This window comes from Primulina eburnea, chromosome 9 (genome assembly GCF_022965805.1).
Source record: "Primulina eburnea isolate SZY01 chromosome 9, ASM2296580v1, whole genome shotgun sequence".
NCBI classification, from domain to species: Eukaryota; Viridiplantae; Streptophyta; class Magnoliopsida; order Lamiales; family Gesneriaceae; genus Primulina; species Primulina eburnea.
The window spans coordinates 30,765,937-30,785,952 of NC_133109.1; the positions used below are offsets into that span (position 1 = coordinate 30,765,937).

Sequence of the window (20,016 nt, forward strand, 5' to 3'; positions counted from 1 at the left end):
GTTTATATTAAGAATTTATTAAAATATATGAATGGTACCCTAGTCTCGTTTGGGCCTCCAAAAATACCTCAATCTCAACTTGAACTCTGTATATCTATCAACCTGCTAAAGAAGATAGTGATATAATTTCTAAGCAAGTACAGTTTCTGGACATGATTCCCTGTTGATTTTTATAAAACCAAAAACTACAAAACACAAGATACATCAATAAAGATGAATCAAACGAAAATGGGAATCAATGGCAACACACTGATTCTTGTTATAAATACAAATCTTGAGAAAAAAAAATTTATAATGTAGCCGCGGGTATCCCTTCATCTGCGGTGATTCTTACATTGATCCTTCAAATTTTGAGAAAACTTAAAATGGAAAGAGAGCCATAATGTAATCAGCAGAGGGCTTAGATATTAAGAAATCACTTCCAACTTGAACACCTCAAAACATCTATTTAGAGTTGCTCAAAACCCTTAGATGCACAGTTAATGGGAGGACTCAGAGACCCTGTTTCCTAGTAAGTGCAGCAATTATTCTGTTCAAATTCGAAATTTCTTGATCCCTGTGGCTTAGTTCTTCTTTCAATCTTTGGATCTCTTCTAAATGTACCTCGCATTGATTGGTGTCCTGAATTGGTTCACAAGTTTGGTCTGTTCTCAACTTCTTTAACATCCCCGAAATGTCCTCATCTCCATCCGATCTCTTCTTTGATTTCAACTGTTTAACAGAATCATCATGGCAAGTTTTACAAACATATAGACCGCCGGATAAACCTGAACCAAGCTTAAATTTAACGAGCCTTTGTGCCCGTCCACTCACGTCCTGGGAAAAGGTTCAATAATTAATGAAAATAGCATATACCAAGACAACTGTTGTGAATAAAAAAACTGCATACCTTCTCTAAGTCGCCTTCAAGGTTCTCAAATGCTTCATTTGCCTCTTCCATATTTTTGAATATCGCGAACGCAGAATACGTCTTCTTCCTACTTATCTACATAAACAAATAAAACGAAATCAACAATGCATATTTGTGCAAAGAAGTGAATGGCACACATTTTATAGAAGATGCGGAGCGACTATTTTCATTCAAAATTAGGGCATGAAAGTTGAGGTTCATTTTTACAAGCATAATGCAACCCCTTGACAAACTATCGTAACGAAGTTCGCTCCATCGAAATGTGTAGCGTAAAAAGAAGTTAACAAAGGTCATTGACTGTAAAACTAAAATGTTGCCTGAATATATACACTTTTTGGTAGGCTTGTGAATGTTATAGACAATAATCACATGCTAACTGCTATTTGCACAAATTGATAACAATGCAACACATTATCATGTAAAGCTTATTTGAGTTCAGAGTTGAAATTCTGCTATTTACACAAATCAACCGTGGGCACGCACTGTCAGAGGGATTTTACTATCAAGGGAAGGGAAAATTTGATGATAGCCATGAAAGCAGAATGAAATTTCCAACAAAGCAGAAGATAATGAAAGTGATTCTAATAAAATATTATCACACAAGAAATCTAAGAATAAGCAAGCCAAATACACATCCTATCATTAACTGCCTGAAAATCATGCAGCCAAAAACAATGCTTACAGGTGGAAAGTCGGGACTTATTTCCATACTCAACATGAATTGTTAACTAAGAGCTCTTTTTCAAGATTGTCACTAGTAGGAACGCAACCCCGTACTGGCTGGCTACTTAGAAATTAAAAAAATAAAATAAAATACATTTGGAATCATGTGGCCAAATTTTAAATGGACCACTGTTGAGGTTAGAGGATTCCCAGAAAGAAGTAACCAAGAAAATGAAGAATTGAGACAATTTCTGTTCGCCATTTTTTTGTACAACTATCACAAACTATTTACAAAAAAGAAACCATCTCATTTTAAGCAAAGGGCACTGCTGAAGTATCTCAAAAAATCAGCAGAAGGTGAAGTGAATACCTTCATTTGAAGGGTGAAGTTACCAGGAATAACTTCCTGCAAATCTTTGCCAAGGACATTGACAGGAATCCTGTGCACAAATAGCCTTCCTGCATCCAATTCTTTTCTTCTTGCATCCAGTTCTTTCATCTAATATAAGAAATTAGGTTACATATTCCGATTCAGTTAACTATAACAGAAAACTCGGTAAACAATTCAAGCTACCTCCTCTGAGATATCATCATCAACTCTGCTCTCTAATCTAGCCAAGACGAGCTTCATCGCAGCACATGCATCGTCCAGACAATTATGAGGATTTCCAGGTTTCCGAAGCTCATAACCTAATTTGGCCTACCACAAAAATAGGAATTATAAAACCAATCACGACTTCTCATCATCAGCCTGTATTTGGCAACGCAACACTATTAAAAGCTGCATACAATGAGAAAGATTATACATCCACAAAGTAAAAATTGAGAGCACCATCCTGTAGGCCACAGAGCCAAGAAGGGTTTAAAAAGGAAGAAGTTATGAATCTAAAGGATATATAGAGAGGGAGTGGGTAATAGTTGACAGATTATCCAGGAACCAAACAACAGTTTACACCTGAAATCACTCTTAAAGTTCATGATGAGTAAGAGTACAATGGTTTTAAAATACATTCTCAAGAAAACAATCACCTCGCACAACAAGCTCAACGACGGTTTCTTTCTAGTAGGTCCATTTGCATCTTGAAAATATAAGATGTGTCTATCACTCGTGCATGGTCTAGCTTCAATGCTGCACTTAAAATATAAAAAGGTATCAAATAAGAAACATATGTAAAATAAACAATAGGAAACGAGTAGATTATGTAATAATTCACCACAAGAAGTGTCAAGCAAGTAAAATAAGAACTAGAACAAAAAAACGATGTCATGTTTTTCACTAACCTTGAAGATCATTATTGAGACTGTGACCAACTAAAATGGTATCATGTGACAACAACTTCTTCATGGATTTCTGTTGCGTCTCAAAAAAATAAAAGATAACAAGTGATAGCATGTTACGCTAAAGCTTAGAGAACTAAAAATCAACAAAATATACCTGTACATCTGGCAAAGAACAAGTAACTCCATCCAAATCAGTTGCAGAGATTCCAGTTATATCAGTTCGGTAATCTGCAATTGCTTTCTTAGGGTTTACAACTGCGTCAAGTTTTACCTGAAAATTGAAAACTTAATTGTTGTTGACTTCAAATCAATAGAAGTTCCTAGAGGAAGCAATAGGTGTTTACAGAAGATTTGCCAGCAGCATACCTGCAAATTACGGTCTACGGCACACACCTTCACCAAAGCTTCAGTGCCATCTTCGCAAAGAACCATCTCACAGTCGACGGCAATCATTTTTGTCGATTTCATGATCCTGGATTTTTTACTACATTTTTTTACCATCCACTCCTGTTCCGCCAAAAGAAGTTCATTTAAGGACAAGTCAGATCACTATACATGTAATCAAACTTCAAAAGGAAAAACCATAATACTGACAGAAAGCATCTGTTTATTAATTAATAAAAAAAGTAAGAAATTTTCAAATGGTTTAAAATAATGTTTCATTGTCCATCGAGTAGCATGACACTGGTGCTTAAGGGCCCGTGTAATTCAAGGTCGAAGCATAATTAAAATATTTATTTTATTAGAAAATTAATGTGCCAGTCTTTAGAGAGATAAAAATTCTCTAACAATAACAGAATTTAAATTATATGATAGGATGTAAAGAGAAGACTGAATTTAAACAAGCAAACCTCCTCATATGATGGGAAGCAATAGTCGATGGGGTACTGAGGATGCATTAAAGTTAAACGGACGAGCTTCTGCAGTCACAAAAGCAGCTTAATTAACCGACACAATATAGTGGTAAAATAGAATTTACATGCATCAATTTCAATAACAATAAACTTTGAGCCAGCACAACCTACCACAAACCAAACACATAAAAATAAAAGAGATAAGACACATAAGGATGGTCACGCTCAAATAATTCGAAGACTTAAAGAGTTCGAAACAAATATCAGTTTGAAACCTGCTCAGTAGTTTCATCATCAGGAGAAGCTTTCTTGAATTGTTCCATCTTGTCACGATTGGAATGGCATTGCTGTATTTTTTTGAAGAACTGAAAATGCAGTATGAGATAATAACGATTTCATAACTTCCAAACTAATTTCTCACATATTCTTCTCACCAAGAAAACAAAATAATAAATCACCCTAACTTTACCTTCAAGTCATCAGCCTTGGTAAAAGTTTTCAAAAATGCATCCAAGGATTCAATATCCCTCCGTGATGGGTCACTCAGGCTTGTCCCATACTTCTTATCATAAACTTTCAAAAATTCTTTCCATGGACCTTTACTCCCAGCCATTTTTTTCTTTTGCGCCAATTTCACCATTTCAACTAACATCTAGCAACATCAATAAAACAAAAAGAAACTGCTTTCAATTGAGAAAACAATACGCAAATAACAACTGATGCATCAAAAAACCAATACCACACACACACACAGTGAGCGACCATAATTGAACAAAGTAAGACAATTCAGTGCTCAATGATCAAAATAATACAATAACATCAATCCAACATGTGATTCGTAGCAGACAATAAAGTAAGAACTAGGGGATACCTCCTTTTTTGCAGAAGCGAGAATCTCATCCATCGGAGCTGCGAGAAGGAAACCACTAAGTATTAGAAGTTTGGTTTTATTTCAGTTTTTAAACCCAATTGTCACGATCGTGTGATTCTCAAGTTCAAAATCCTATTAGGATATATACGGTTGGGACTTAGGGTTTTGGGGTAAAGAGGGTTTAGGGTTTTATTTCACCCATTTTGTGGACAAGGATTATGCCTAAAGAAAACATCTACTGGGCCGGATTTCCAAAATTAATTTGGTCCAAATCTAATATATATATATATATTGCATATAGTAAAACTTCCATTTTTAAAAATAGCCTTACTCACTTAGAATTTTATAATATAGCCTTTATAAATACTAAAATACCCATATTCTTCATTTTAATTTATTTTTGGTTTGACGTGTAATTTTTTTTAACAATCATCAAAATGATAAATTTATTAAAATTATTAAAGTCAAAAATATTTTTCATGAGATAATTTTTACAATTTGAATTTATTTTATAAGTTTTTATTTATATTAATAATAGTATGCACTTAATAAAAATGAATGGTTTGTTATTAATTAGTGTATCATTTGGTCAATTTAACGGTTTTGAACAATCCGTCGATATATTAATCGGCATTTTTTTTTTTACCTGCTTTTAAGAAACGATGACCGCCGATTATATAGCGACGGTTTGTAACCATAAAATTTATAAAAAAACTACCACGCAAAAATTAAAATTATGTAATAAATTTTCTGTAAAAAAAAAACATTAAAACCTGATTTGCGCAAAGATATGCAGTTCCACGTAACGCTGGAAGATCGCACCGACGAGCAAATCTACGAAATAAACATGAAAAAATGTTAGTACAAAATAAAAAAATCGAAATTTCGAAAAAATGGATAGAGTTTCGCTACTACCAAAGATAGGTGAAAAATCGTTTAAGAAAATGTTCGTGAACCTTGGTATATATAGAATTATAGCGACGATTTTTGAAAAAACCGTCGCTATATAGCGACCGTTGAAGTAAAACCGTCGCTATATAGCGACGGTTAAAATATAACCGTAGCTATACAGCGACGGTTAAATCGAAACCGTCGCTATAATAGCGACGGGTTTGGGAAAACTGTCGCCGATCGAGATCGGCGACTGTTTATACATAACCGTCGCTAAAAGGCTTAATAGTAGCGACGGTTTGTGATAACCTGTCGCTAATATTCGTCGCAATTTACCTCCAATTTCTTTTTTTTTTAAAAAATACTTCCTTAAATACTTACTGATATAAAAATATATTATGTTGTATAATTTAAAAAAAAATTATCATCAAAGTTTGACAGATGTAATCATATTACTAATATACAAATGTTTGATACAAATGTCATAAAAAAAAAAAAAAACATAGCCAAAGTGACTATGGCTCGTCATCGTCGCCGCCATCCCCGTACTCCTGCGTCTGAGAAATATAGCTATGTGATAATCTGTGAGTACGAGATGAAGAACCAACTATTATTAGTTGAAATGCATCGTTCGCATCAATTTGATTCTGTTCAGTGTTTGGCTCAACATTAGTGACATAAGTTCGCCTACGTAAACTACTCAAATTGCGAGGCTTGTGTAGGAAACACAAATGGTTTGTAGTATCTCAGATTCTTTTTTCGATTGACATCAACAATTTTGTACTTTTTGTGTATGCGTGTGTGCCCAAGTGAGGATGAGTATCAAACCAGCAACACTTGAAAAGTACAACTTGTTTCATTGGTAGACCTGGGTACTCAATTTCTACTATTTCTTCAATTTGCCCATAAAACTTGGTGACATTTCCAATATTCATATGACCACTGACTTGATGCCCCAAGTATTTTGTACCTTTGAACGAAGTGTCATGCACTGTGTGAAAGTTACATCCATTAATGCAATAACTTTGGTAAGTCTTGACTTTCATCGAAGGACCTCGTGCAATTTGTTTAATAATTGGATTTTCAATTTCAGCATCCGACAAGGTAGCACGATAAAAAAGTTTAAAACTTTAAATTACATTATTTAACAGTTTATTGAAATATGTAAATAAATTTATAATTTGTCATTTATACATATTGACTAAACCACTGAAACAAAATGGTTTGGATGTACGTCTCGACTGAAGAGTCGTCCATCTCTGGATATTCAATACGTATGTTGTTCTCGTACATGCTGCAATACATTGAATACAATTAAAAATCTGAAAAGAGTGTTTATAGTGACAGTGTGCGACAGTTGTTGCAAAACCCGTCGCTATTAGCGACAAGTGTTTTCAAAACTCGTCGCTAATTAGCGACGGTTATATATCGGCATCGGTTTAACTTTAACCATGGCTAAAATTAACGACGGTTTTTTTTTAAAACCTGTTGCTATTTAAAAATTTAACGACGGTTTAAATAAACCGTCGTTAACTATAGCGATGGTCATGTATTTCAACCGTCACTATTATGACGACGGTTTTTAGTAAACCGTCGCTTAATTTGATAAGCGACGGTTTTATAAAAAACCGTCGTTAATTTAGCGACGGTTTATGAGAAATCGTCGCTAATTTAGCGACGGTTGATCCTAAATCGTCACTATTATAACGACGGCCCGTCGCTTAATTTGGCCCTTTTTTTGTAGTGCGTGGAGTAGAAAATTTAGACTTCTTTACTGTGCATGCAGATGCATATGGACACAAACAATTAAATTAATTATTTTGTTATGGTTTAATTTATGATGGACATATAAATTGATTTTACAACAAACCAGTTAATAACTTTATATTAAGAATTTATTAAATATATGAATGGTACCCTAGTCTCGTTTGGGCCTCCAAAAATACCTCAATCTCAACTTAAATCATTGCGGACTCTGTGTATCTATCAACCTGCTAAAGAAGATAGTGATATAATTTCTAAGCAAGTACAGTTTCTGGACATGATTCCCTGTTGATTTTTATAAAACAAAAACTACAAAACACAAGATACATCAATAAAGATGAATCAAACGAAAATGGGAATCAATGGCAACACACTGATTCTTGTTATAAATACAAATCTTGAGAAAAAAAAATTTATAATGTAGCCGCGGGTATCCCTTCATCTGCGGTGATTCTTACATTGATCCTTCAAATTTTGAGAAAACTTAAAATGGAAAGAGAGACATAATGTAATCAGCAGAGGGCTTAGATATTAAGAAATCACTTCCAACTTGAACACCTCAAAACATCTATTTAGAGTTGCTCAAAACCCTTAGATGCACTAGTTAATGGGAGGACTCAGAGACCCTGTTTCCTAGTAAGTGCAGCAATTATTCTGTTCAAATTCGAAATTTCTTGATCCCTGTGGCTTAGTTCTTCTTTCAATCTTTGGATCTCTTCTAAATGTACCTCGCATTGATTGGTGTCCTGAATTGGTTCACAAGTTTGGTCTGTTCTCAACTTCTTTAACATCCCCGAAATGTCCTCAGTCTCCATCCGATCTCTTCTTTGATTTCAACTGTTTAACAGAATCATCATGGCAAGTTTTACAAACATATAGACCGCCGGATAAACCTGAACCAAGCTTAAATTTAACGAGCCTTTGTGCCCGTCCACTCACGTCCTGGGAAAAGGTTCAATAATTAATGAAAATAGCATATACCAAGACAACTGTTGTGAATAAAAAAACTGCATACCTTCTCTAAGTCGCCTTCAAGGTTCTCAAATGCTTCATTTGCCTCTTCCATATTTTTGAATATCGCGAACGCAGAATACGTCTTCTTCCTACTTATCTACATAAACAAATAAAACGAAATCAACAATGCATATTTGTGCAAAGAAGTGAATGGCACACATTTTATAGAAGATGCGGAGCGACTATTTTCATTCAAAATTAGGGCATGAAAGTTGAGGTTCATTTTTACAAGCATAATGCAACTGTAGTGCCCAAATTCAGTACACGTATAACCCATACATTTATTTAACTAGTAAATCATTTAATTAATTTTAAAATGAGTTTTAAGCCATGCATGATTTATTTGAATGTATTGTTTTAAATTATTTATGTTTATATGATGCACGTTAAAATATTTTTCGAGTTTCATGTTTCAGGCGATTATTCGAGGCGGGATTGAGGAAAAGAGACCGGTGACGATTGGTGGAAATTTTAAATGCGGTATTTTATTTTAAAGTTAAGGATGAGGCGTTTTAAATAATTTATTTAGTTTTAGCATTTTTAAAGCCTTATTTGGGTGTTTAGTAAATTAAGAGTTTGTAACTTTTAAAATTAGTGTGTAACCATTTTTAAATGGGGAGTTTGATTAAATTAGTGTGTGTTAAATTTTAATTAGTATTTAATTTAGTTAATTTAGCACAAATTTCTCCTAATTAAAAAACACACACACGTTACACACACTCACACACACTTACACGTTTTACACACACTAAAACACACAACACACACTACACATCTCATTTTTCAGATTTTAAAGAAAGAAAACCTAGGGTTCTAAGGTAGAAAGCAGCCGCCCCCAATCCCTTCAGCATTTCAACAAGTTTTCGTGAATTTTATTGCAAGACTTTAGCGCCACGTTCGTCCCGGACCGAGCCTCGCACCGTCTCCGCTTCGGTATCGTCGTATCGATATTTTTTTAAAATATCAAAAGGCACGTATATTCTGTTCTTGATGCATCGATCATGTCATATTATGCGTGCAGTTGTTATTTATGCGTAAAACCATGTGTATGTTGTGTAGAAGTTTGAGCAATCATGTTTAAATCGCTTTTGGAGCCCTTTAGATCTAAAAATCATGTTTTTACTGTTCTGGTTGAAACTGCGAATTTTCAGTCGAGATTTTGAGAAAAATTTCTACTGGAAAATTGTAGAACTTTTCGATGCCTTCGATTTGATATAAAATTCGAGATTTTTGGATGAAAATTGAGTGAGTTATGACGTGTTTTGTGGGACTGCTCAAACTGCGACTTTTGCGAAAATTTGTGTCTTGAAGTCTATATGTTGCAGGCTTCGTTGGGGATCGACGGGCGCTCGTTGCTGCGTTTAGGTATGGTTAGCATATTGTTAAGATGGTTATTGCGTTTTCGTTTCATGGCGTTAGGCACTCGAACTAGTGGGAAGACGTAGGAAATCGAATTGATGTCAATTGCCGTTTTTTTTTGTGTTGCATTGGGTAGTAGAGGGGACGTCGTGTTTTGGGGAGTTTGTACGGGCTTTGTTGCAATGTTATGGTGTCCTAAGAAGAGTCGTAAGGTGTTGAATTACATCATTTAAGTGTCAAATTTGGTGAATAGACATTGCATAAGTTTCCTCGCAGGTGCAAAAAAATCGAGGACACACGGACCCGTACACGGACCCTGACACGGGGTCCGTGCCTTTGTTTCCTCCTTAGTGCCAAGAAACCGAGAGTACACGGACCCTTACCCGGACCTCGACACGGGGTCCGTGCCTTTGTTCTTCCGGAGTGCCTTTCTCTAGAGTCTACACGGACCCCTACACGGACCTAAGCACGGGGTCCGTGTCTCCCCTTTTCTGCACACACATTTTACAGTACCTACACGGACCCGGGACCGGACCTGAGCACGGGGTCCGTGTCTTGCATATTTTGGGGAAAATATTTTAGCATACTTTGAGATTTGATGTCATGGTTTACTACAAGGATTATCAAGGTCGTGTCATGGGAAATTTTAGAATGTCCTAAGTAGTGGTCGAACTCGAGAGTAAGTATGATTTCTACGTTAAGTTATGCAAGTTAAGTATGCAAATTCATATTAGTATGTGCAGCAACGGCCCCAGTCGAAGTTCAACAAATCCCTCAACGCCAAGTAAGTATGTTGACGTGCAAAAGAAAATATTTTAAGTTTTTGAGATATGCTAAATGTCTTGTAACTAAACTATGTTTAGGATTGGAAAGCGTTAAATTATGAACGGGGACCAATCCGCCCGTTAAATTATGAACGGGTTAGATCGAGGTTGGAAAGCGTTAAATTATGAACGGGGACCAACCAGCCCGTTAAATTATGAACGGGGATCTCATGTATGTGGCAGTGGATACGTCCATGTCAGCCCAGTACTGTGGTTTGTCTGATCAGGCACTTATTATGTTACGGGTCAATTGCTTTGAAACATGCCTCTGCACAAAATGATGAAGTTATGTATGTTCAAGTATGCAGTATGTTTATGAAAGTTTATGTTGATGGCACGTCTAGTTATGTACCTACGTATGTCCAAGTTTATTATGCAAGTTCAAGCTTCAAGTTATGTATGTTCTATTTTAAAGTGCATGCGATTTTATTACGTAGTACTCGTTATTCCAGTTTATACGTGTTGAGTCTTTAGACTCACTAAACTTGATCGATGCAGGTGAGTATGTGGATGAGGAGACAGGAGGTGGCGACCAAGGGGCAGGCTTGGACTGAGCGGGAGGTTAACCCGAGGACCGCAATGTTTATGTTTTTATGCAAATGTTAATTTACTCTGATTTCATGTTTTGAGGGAAACACTTTGAGCAAACCATTTATGAGCAAATTTTTATTGTAGTTATTTTGTACAACCATATCTTATGGGGGACTTGGTTGAGATATTTTATGGCAAACTTTGAAGGTTATTTTATGTTTAAGAAAATTTTAATTTTTCCGCAAATTTTAAGTATGAAAAGTACGGTACGCTACAGTTGGTATCAGAGACGTGTTCTTGTAAAGGGTTATGCCTACTGCCAGTCGCAAGAAGCTCACGAAGTCACAACTCAAGTCTGTAAGTTTTAAAGTCCTTTTAAGTAGTAAGCATCAAGTTATGATTTCAGTATGTGCATGTTTTAAGTTTGATTTACGTGCACCATAAAATATTGATATATGTTCATGCATATTGGGTTTACGTGTTGGGTAATTTATTGGAACAGTATGCCTCCTAGACATGTGATCGACCGTGAAACAAGAGATGATGACAGAGAGCCTTGAGAGGAGAGAAGGGACGCTCCTCCACTCCACCGCCAAACATGCAGGCACAGATGCTTACAGGCATGACGCAGTTCTTCGCGCAGTTTGCGGGGAACCAGGCTACAGCAGCAGGTGCAGGGGCGAGACCCCAACCGGAAGCAGTGTACGAAAGGTTTAGGAGGATGAGTCCTAAGGAGTTTTAGGGTACCACTGACCCGATGGTAGCCGAGGGATGTATTAAGTCCATAGATGTAATTTTGACTTTATGGAACTGACCGATGCAGATAGGGTCAGATGTGCCACGTTCCTTATGACAGGAGACGCCATATTATGGTGGGAAAGCGCATCAGTGGCAGTTAACTTGCAGGTACTGCCATGGAATGGTTTCAAGGAGGTCTTTTACTCCAAGTACTTCACTGAGGAGGTACGATCCAGACTCACCAGCGAGTTTATGACGCTGCGACAGAGAGACAGTAGAGTGGAAGAATTTGTTAGGAAGTTTGAGAGAGGGTGTCACTTTGCGCCCCTCATTGCAAATGATGTACATGCAAAGTTGAGGCATTTTCTGAATAGGTTGCGACCGATCCTGCGCCGCGATGTGAGTAGCTGGCCCTACCAGCTATGCGGTCGCCGTATCTAGAGCATTGGCGGCAGAACAGGATCTGAGGGATATAGAGGCGGACAGACAGGGCAAGAGGCCCTATCAGGCACCACCGCAACACCAGCAACATCAGCATCAGAGGCCCCAGTTTAAGAAGCAGTATCAGGGGCCACCAGGGAAGAAGCCATATCAGGGACCCCCAAAGGTCAAGGGTCCAGTTCAGCAGCAGGGGGCGACTCAGAGGGATTTTACTATCAAGGGAAGGGAATATTTGATTATAGCCATGAAAGCAGAATGAAATTTCCAACAAAGCAGAAGATAGTGAGAGTGATTCTAATAAAATATTATCACACAAGAAATCTAAGAATAAGAACGTGAAATACACATCCTATCATTAACTGCCTGAAAATCATGCAGCCAAAAACAATGCTTACAGGTTAAAAGTCGGGCCTTATTTCCATACTCAACATGAATTGTTAACTGAGAGCTCTTTTTTAAGATTGTCACTAGTAGGAACGCAACCCAGTACTGGCTGGCTACTTAGAAATATAAAAAAAAATAAAATACATTTGGTATCACGTGGCCAAATTTTAAATAGACCACTGTCGAGGTTAGAGGATTCCCAGAAAGAAGCAACCATGATAATGAAGAATTGAAACAATTTCTGTTCGCCATTTTTGTACAACTATTACAAACCATTTACAAAAAAGAAACCATCTCATTTTAAGCTGAGGGCCCTGCTGAAGTATCTCAAAAAATCAGGATAAGACAAAGTGAATACCTTCTTTTGAAGGGTGAAGTTACCAGAAATAACTTTGTCACGCCCCGAGCCCGGGCCCGTGGCTGCGTGACTGCACACAATGAGCCCCTATAGCAACTACTTCGTATTCGTCCTCGCTTTACGAAAATGATTAACCCAAGTTGCTATAGAAGTCCATTGTAAGCCATTATAAACTCATTTTAAATATTTGATTTTTTTCGATGTGAGAAAAGGGTATCACAATCACCCCTCCTTCAGAACGCGACGTCCTCGTCGCGGTCTGACCCCTCGATTCACCAGCACCGAGAATCTAGAGGTGGCTCCTACAGGTTCAAGAGGTGGCTCCCGTCATGTAGCACTTTGCCCCGCAGGTTCAAGAGGTGGCTCCCATGCACGTAGCACTTTGCCCCGCATAGCACTTATTTCCCGGTGTTCTATGCCGGTGACCGGCTCTGATACCATTCTGTCACTGCCCCGAGCCCTGGCCCGCGGCTACGTGACTGCACACAATGAGCCCCTATAGCAACTACTTCGTATTCGTCCTCGCTTTACGAAAATGATTAATCCAAGTTGCTATAGAAGTCCATTGTAAGCCATTATAAACTCATTTTAAATGTTTGATTTTTTTTCGATGTGGGATAAGGGTATCACGAACTTCCTGCAAATCTTTGCCAAGAACATTGACAGGAATCTTGTGCACAAATAGCCTTCCTGCATCCAATTCTTTTCTTCTTGCATCCAATTCTTTCATCTAATATAAAAAATTAGGTTACATATTCAGTTAACCATAACAGAAAACTCGGTGAGCAATTGAAGCTACCTGCTCTGAGATATCATCATCAACTCTACTCTCTAATCGTAGCCAAGACGAGCTTCATCGCAGCACATGCATCGTCCAGACAATTATGAGGATTTCCAGGTTTCCGAAGCTCATAACCTAATTTTGCCTACCATAAAAATAAGGATCATAAAACCAATCATGACTGCTCATCATCAGCCTGTATTTGGCAATGCAACACTATTAAAAGCTGCATATGATGAGAAAGATTATACATCCACAAAGTAAAAATTGAGAGCGCCATCCTGTAGGCCACAGAGCCAAGAAAGGTTTAAAGAGGAAGAAGATATGAATCTAAAGGACATATAGAGAGGGAGAGGAGTATAGTTGACAGATTATCCAGGAACCAAACAACAGTTTACAGTGAAATCACTCACAAAGTTCATGATAAGTAAGAGTGCAATGGTTTTAAAATACATTCTCAAGAAAACAATCACCTCGCACAACAAGCTCAACGACGGTTTCTTTCTAGTAGGTCCATTTGCATCCTTGAAAATATAAGATGTGTCAATCACTCTTGCATGGTCTAGCTTCAATGCTGCACTTAAAATATAAAAGGGTATCAAATAAGAAACACATGTAAAATAAACAGTAGGAAACAAGTAAATTATGTAATAATTCACCACAAGAAGTGTCAAGCAAGAAAAATAAGAACTAGAACAAAAAACTGATGTCATGTTTTTCACTAACCTTGAAGATCATTATTGAGACTGTGACCAACTAAATTGTATCATGTGACAACAACTTCTTCATGGATTTCTGTTGCGTCTCAAAAAAATAAAAGATAACAAGTGATAGCATGTTACGCTAAAGCTTAGAGAACTAAAAATCAACAAAATATACCTGTACATCTGGCAAAGAACAAGTAACTCCATCCAAATCAGTTGCAGAGATTCCAGTTATATCAGTTCGGTAATCTGCAATTGCTTTCTTAGGGTTTACAACTGCGTCAAGTTTCACCTGAAAATTGAAAACTTAATTGTTGTTGACTTCAAATCGATAGAAGTTCCTAGAGGAAGCAATAGGTGTTTACAGAAGATTTGCCTGCAGCATACCTGCAAATTACGGTCTACGGCACACACCTTCACCAAAGCTTCGGTGCCATCTTCGCAAAGAACCATCTCACAGTCGACAGCAATCATTTTTGTCGATTTCATGATCCTGGATTTTTTACTACATTTTTTTACCATCCACTCCTGTTCCGCCAAAAGAAGTTCATTTAAGGACAAGCCAAATCACTATACATGTAATCAAACTTCAAAAGGAAAAACCATAATACCGACAGAAAGCATCTGTTTATTAATTAATAAAAAAAGTAAGAAATTTTCAAATGGTTTAAAATAATGTTACATTGTCCATCGAGTAGCATGACATTGGTGCTTAAGGGCCCATGTAATTCAAGGTCGAAGCATAATTAAAATATTTATTTTATTAGAAAAATAATGTGCCAGTCTTTAGAGAGAGAAAAATTCTCTCACAATAACAGAATTTAAATTACATGATAGGATGTAAAGAGAAGACTGAATTTAAACAAGCAAACCTCCTCATATGATGGGAAGCAATAGTCGATGGGGTACTAGGGATGCATTAAAGTTAAACGGACCAGCTTCTGCAGTCACAAAAGCAGCTTAATTAACCGACACAATATAGTGGTAAAATAGAATTTCCATGCATCAATTTCAATAACAATAAACTTTGAGCAACCTACCACAAACCAAACACATAAAAATAAAAGAGATAAGACACGTAAGGATGGTCACGATCAAATAAAGTGAAGATTTAAAGAGTTCGAAAAAAATATCAGGTTGAAACCTGCTCAGCTGTTTCATCACCAAGAGAAGCTTTCTTGAATTGTTCCAACTTGTCACGATTGGAATGGCATTGCCGTATTTTTTTGAAGAACTGAAAATGCAGTATGAGATAATAACGATTTATAACTTCCAAACTAATTTCTTACATATTCTTCTCATCAAGAAAACAAAATAATAAATCACCCTAACTTTACCTTCAAGTCATCAGACTTGGTGAAAGTTTTCAAAAATGCATCCAATGAATCAATATCCCTCCGTGATGGGTCACTCAGGCTTGTCCCATACTTCTTACACTACAAAAAAACAGATCGAATAGCGACGTTTTTCTCAATTGCGACGATTTTGTTAACTGTCGCTACATAGCGACGGTTCTTGGTAAACCCGTCGCTAAATATAATAAGTGACGGTTTACAACAACCCGTCGCTTTTCTAGCAACAGTATAAAGTTTACCGTCGCTATTTTAGCGACTGTTTTTAATAAACAGTCGCTAGTAGTGCGACAGTTTAATAAATCGTCGCAAATTATTGCGACGATTTTAAATATAACCGTCGCTATATAAAACAAGCGACGGTTTACTTAAACCTGTCTCTCACAGAGCGACGGTTTACTAAAAACCGTCGCTCCCAGAGCGACGGTTTAACGATAATCGTCGCTATTGTTCGCTAATATAGAACGGTTTATCCGCTAATCAAAATAAGCGCGGTACATCTAAAAACCACCGCTTTTGTAGCAACGGTTTATAGTCAATCGTTGCTACTGTAGCGACAGTTTTTTGGAGTATTGTCGATAATATTAGGCGACGGGTTTGTTCTGTCGCCATGGGCAACGGTACAATAAAAACCGTCGCAATATACGGCGACGATTTATGTTCTGTATCTGCGACGGTTGTGTAGAAACCTTCGCCGATCTAGATCGGCGACGGTTTTCGAAGAAGCCATCGCTATTAGCGACGGTCAATGATCTAACCGTCGGAAAAAGCGACGGATTTCTCGTAGCCCGTCGCTATTATTCTATATATATTGAGGTTCCCGAACATTTTTCTTAAGCGATTTTCGCCTATCTCTCTGGTAGTAACAAATATCTATAAATTTTTTGAAGTTTCGGTTTTTTATTTTGTACTAACTATTTCGTATTTATTTTGTAGATTTAATACTCGGTGCAATTTTTCAGCGTTACGTGGAAGCAGGCATATCTTCGCGCAACATCGGGTTTGAAAGTTTTTTTTTTTTTACAGAAAATTTAATACATGATTTTAATTTTTGCGTAGTAGTTTATTTGTGTAAATTTAATACATTAATTTTTGCTTAAATTTTATTTCTTCGCGGTGTGCATCATGTGCGACTTTATTACACACCGTCGCTATATCAAGCGGCGGTTTTTTTAAAAACCCGCCGATTAAGATAGCGACGATTTTTACATATTCCGTCGCTTAATATAGCGACGGTTTTGGTACAACCGTCGCTTATTATAGCGACGGGGTATACAAACCGTCGCTTAGTGTTAGGTGTTAATTGATTTTTCGATGCATCAGTTGTTATTTGTGTATCGTTTTCTAAATTGAAAGCAGTTTCTTTTTCTTTTATTAATTTTGCTAGATGTTGGTTGAAATAGTTAAATTGGCGCAAAAGAAACAAATGGCTGGGAGTAAAGGTCGATGGAAAGAATTTTTGAAAGTTTATGATAACACTACAAAAAAAAAAAATTAGCGACGGTTTTAACGACGGTTTGGCGGTCCGTAACAGAACCGAGCGTCGCGTTCTCAAAGCGACGATTTTTATCTTCCTTCGCTATATAGCGACGGTTTTCTTGAAGAAGACCGTCGCTCCGTAGCAACGGTATATATGACAACCGTCGCTTATTTTAGCGACGGTTGTCATATATACCGTTGCTACGGAGCGACGGTCTTCTTCAAGAAAACCGTCGCTATATAGCGAAGGAAGATAAAAATCGTCGCTTTGAGAACGCGACGCTCGGTTCTGTTACGGACCGCCAAACCGTCGTTAAAACCGTCGCTAATTTTTTTTTTGTAGTGTTATCATAAACTTTCAAAAATTCTTTCCATCGACCTTTACTCCCAGCCATTTGTTTCTTTTGCGCCAATTTAACTATTTCAACCAACATCTAGCAAAATTAATAAAAGAAAAAGAAACTGCTTTCAATTTAGAAAACGATACACAAATAACAACTGATGCATCGAAAAATCAATTAACACCTAACACCCAACCCCCCCCCCCCCCCCCAAACACACACACAGAGCGACCATCATGGAACAAAGTAAGACAATTTTGTGCTCCATGATCAAAATAATACAATAACATCAATCAAACATGTCATTCGTAGCAGACACTAAAGTAAGAACTATGATATACCTCTTTTTTTTGCAGAAGCGAGAATCTAATCCATCGGAGCTGCGAGAAGAAACCACAAGTATTACAAGTTTGGTTTATTTCAGTTTTTAAACCCAATTGTCACGATCGTGTGATTCTCAAGTTCAAAATCCTATTAGGATATATAGGATTTTGGGGTAAAGAGGGTTTAGGGTTTTATTTTACCCATTTTGTGGACAATGATTATGCACCCAAAATGAGCCAGCATAAAGTAAAAACATCTACTGGGCCGGTGTTTCCAAATTAATTTGGTCCAAATCTAATATATATATATTGTATATAGTAATTTTCTGTGCAAATAAATTTTATTAATTTGTAAATTTTTTTTGAGTATTTAATATTTAATTTGCCCTCGAAACTATTAGTTCGTATCGAATATAAATATTCTTGAAAAATCTTACATAAAAATATCGAGTTGTTAAATTCCAAATTGGAGTTCAAGTAGAATGAAATTATTTTATTTTTGAGTTTCACATTAAATTCCAATCGTATTATTTCAATTTAAAATCAAAATAATACATAAATCTATTAATTATATTTGATTTAATACGATTAATTTGCAACAAATTATCTAATAACTGAAGACATATTAGTTCTACTAATCATTTAAACTTCTATTTTTAAAAATAGCCTTACTCACTTAGAATTTTATGATGAGTAGGTCTCTTGTGAGACGGTCTTACGAATCTTTATATGTGAGACGGGTCAACCCTACCGATATTCACAATAAAAAGTAATACTCTTAGCATAAAAAATAATAATTTTTCATGGATTATCCAAATAAAATATATCACCACAAAAAAAAATTAGCGACGGTTTGAGTAAAGCGACGGTTTTAACGACGGTTTCACGGTCCGTAACTAGAACTAGTGTCGTCTTCCTGAAGCGACGGTTTCAGAACTCCCGTCGTTTGTAGCGACGGTTTTGCTGATGAATACCGTCGCCATTTTGCGACGGTTTATATGTTAACCGTCGCTAAATGAAGCGACAGAAATATATATATCGTCGCTATATTAAGCGACGGTTGTGTTAAGCGACGGTTGTAACACAAACGTCGCTTCTGAAGCGACATAAATATAAATCTCATCGCTATATTGAGCAACGGCTTTAACACAATCGTCGCTATATTACGCGACGGTTTTTATTAAAAATCGTCGCTATATTACGCGACGATATTTTCAAAACCGTCGCTATATTAATCGGCGGTTTTTTAAAAAAAACCGTCGTTTAATGAAGCGACGGTTTGTACATAAACACTGCCATAAAATTCACGAATAAACAACTACGCAAAAATTAAAATCATGTATTAAATTTTCTGTCAAAAAAAAAACCTTTAAAACCTGATTTGCGTGAAAATATGCAGTGCCACGTAACGCTAGTAGATCGTACCGACTAGCAAATCTACGACATAAATACGAAAAAAATGTTAGTACAAAATAAAAAACCGAAACTTCGAAAACTTTATAGAGTTTCGCAACTACCAAAGATAGGAGAATATCGGTGAAGAAAAATGTTCGGTATGTATAGAATTATAGCGACGATCTTTGAAAAAATAGTCGCCATTCGCGACGGAAAGAACGTTAACCGTCGCCAAAAGCGACAGTCTCTAAAACAACCGTCGCCGATCAAAATCGGCGACGGTTGATTTGTAACCGTTGCTTTTAGCGATGAGAAATGATAACCGTCGTTAAAGGCGACGGTTAAAGTCAAACCGTCGTCGATCTAGATCGGCGACGGTTGGTGGACAACTGCCGATATTGGCGACTCGCACAAAAACTGTCGCTGCAATAGCGACGGTTGACGATAAACCGTAGCTAAAAAAGCGACGATTTTTATTAAATCGTCGCTTCGTTTGATTAGCAACGGTTTTAATAAAAACCGTCGCACAAAAATGCGACGGTTAGTCACACCGTCGCAATATTAGCGACAATCAAATAAAAACAGTCGCTACAATAAAGACGATTGCAAATAAACCGTGGTTAAAAAAACGAAGGTATACATTAAACCGTCGCTTATTTTGGTAGCGACGTTTTTTTAGAAACCGTCGCACAAAATTGCGACGGTTTATTTACATTGTCGCAATATTAGGGACAGTTTATTAAAAACTGTCGCCATAG

At 36.8% G+C, this 20,016-nt stretch overlaps 1 protein-coding gene and 1 pseudogene across 1 annotated transcript; both read right to left on the reverse strand.

Annotated features, from left to right (window-relative positions):
* Positions 1-200: 200 nt before the first annotated feature.
* Positions 201-5,470, reverse strand: LOC140841618 (small RNA degrading nuclease 1-like). Its single transcript, XM_073209169.1, is given in 14 exon segments — positions 201-816; positions 890-985; positions 1,944-2,072; positions 2,148-2,273; positions 2,603-2,652; positions 2,655-2,702; positions 2,855-2,924; positions 3,009-3,125; positions 3,221-3,361; positions 3,706-3,774; positions 3,984-4,073; positions 4,178-4,360; positions 4,580-4,617; positions 5,353-5,470. Coding segments are annotated over 13 exon segments (1,476 nt in total). The 5' UTR covers positions 4,613-4,617; positions 5,353-5,470; the 3' UTR covers positions 201-492.
* Positions 5,471-7,525: 2,055 nt separating this feature from the next.
* LOC140841619 (small RNA degrading nuclease 1-like) lies at positions 7,526-18,197 on the reverse strand (annotated as a pseudogene).
* Positions 18,198-20,016: the final 1,819 nt, after the last annotated feature.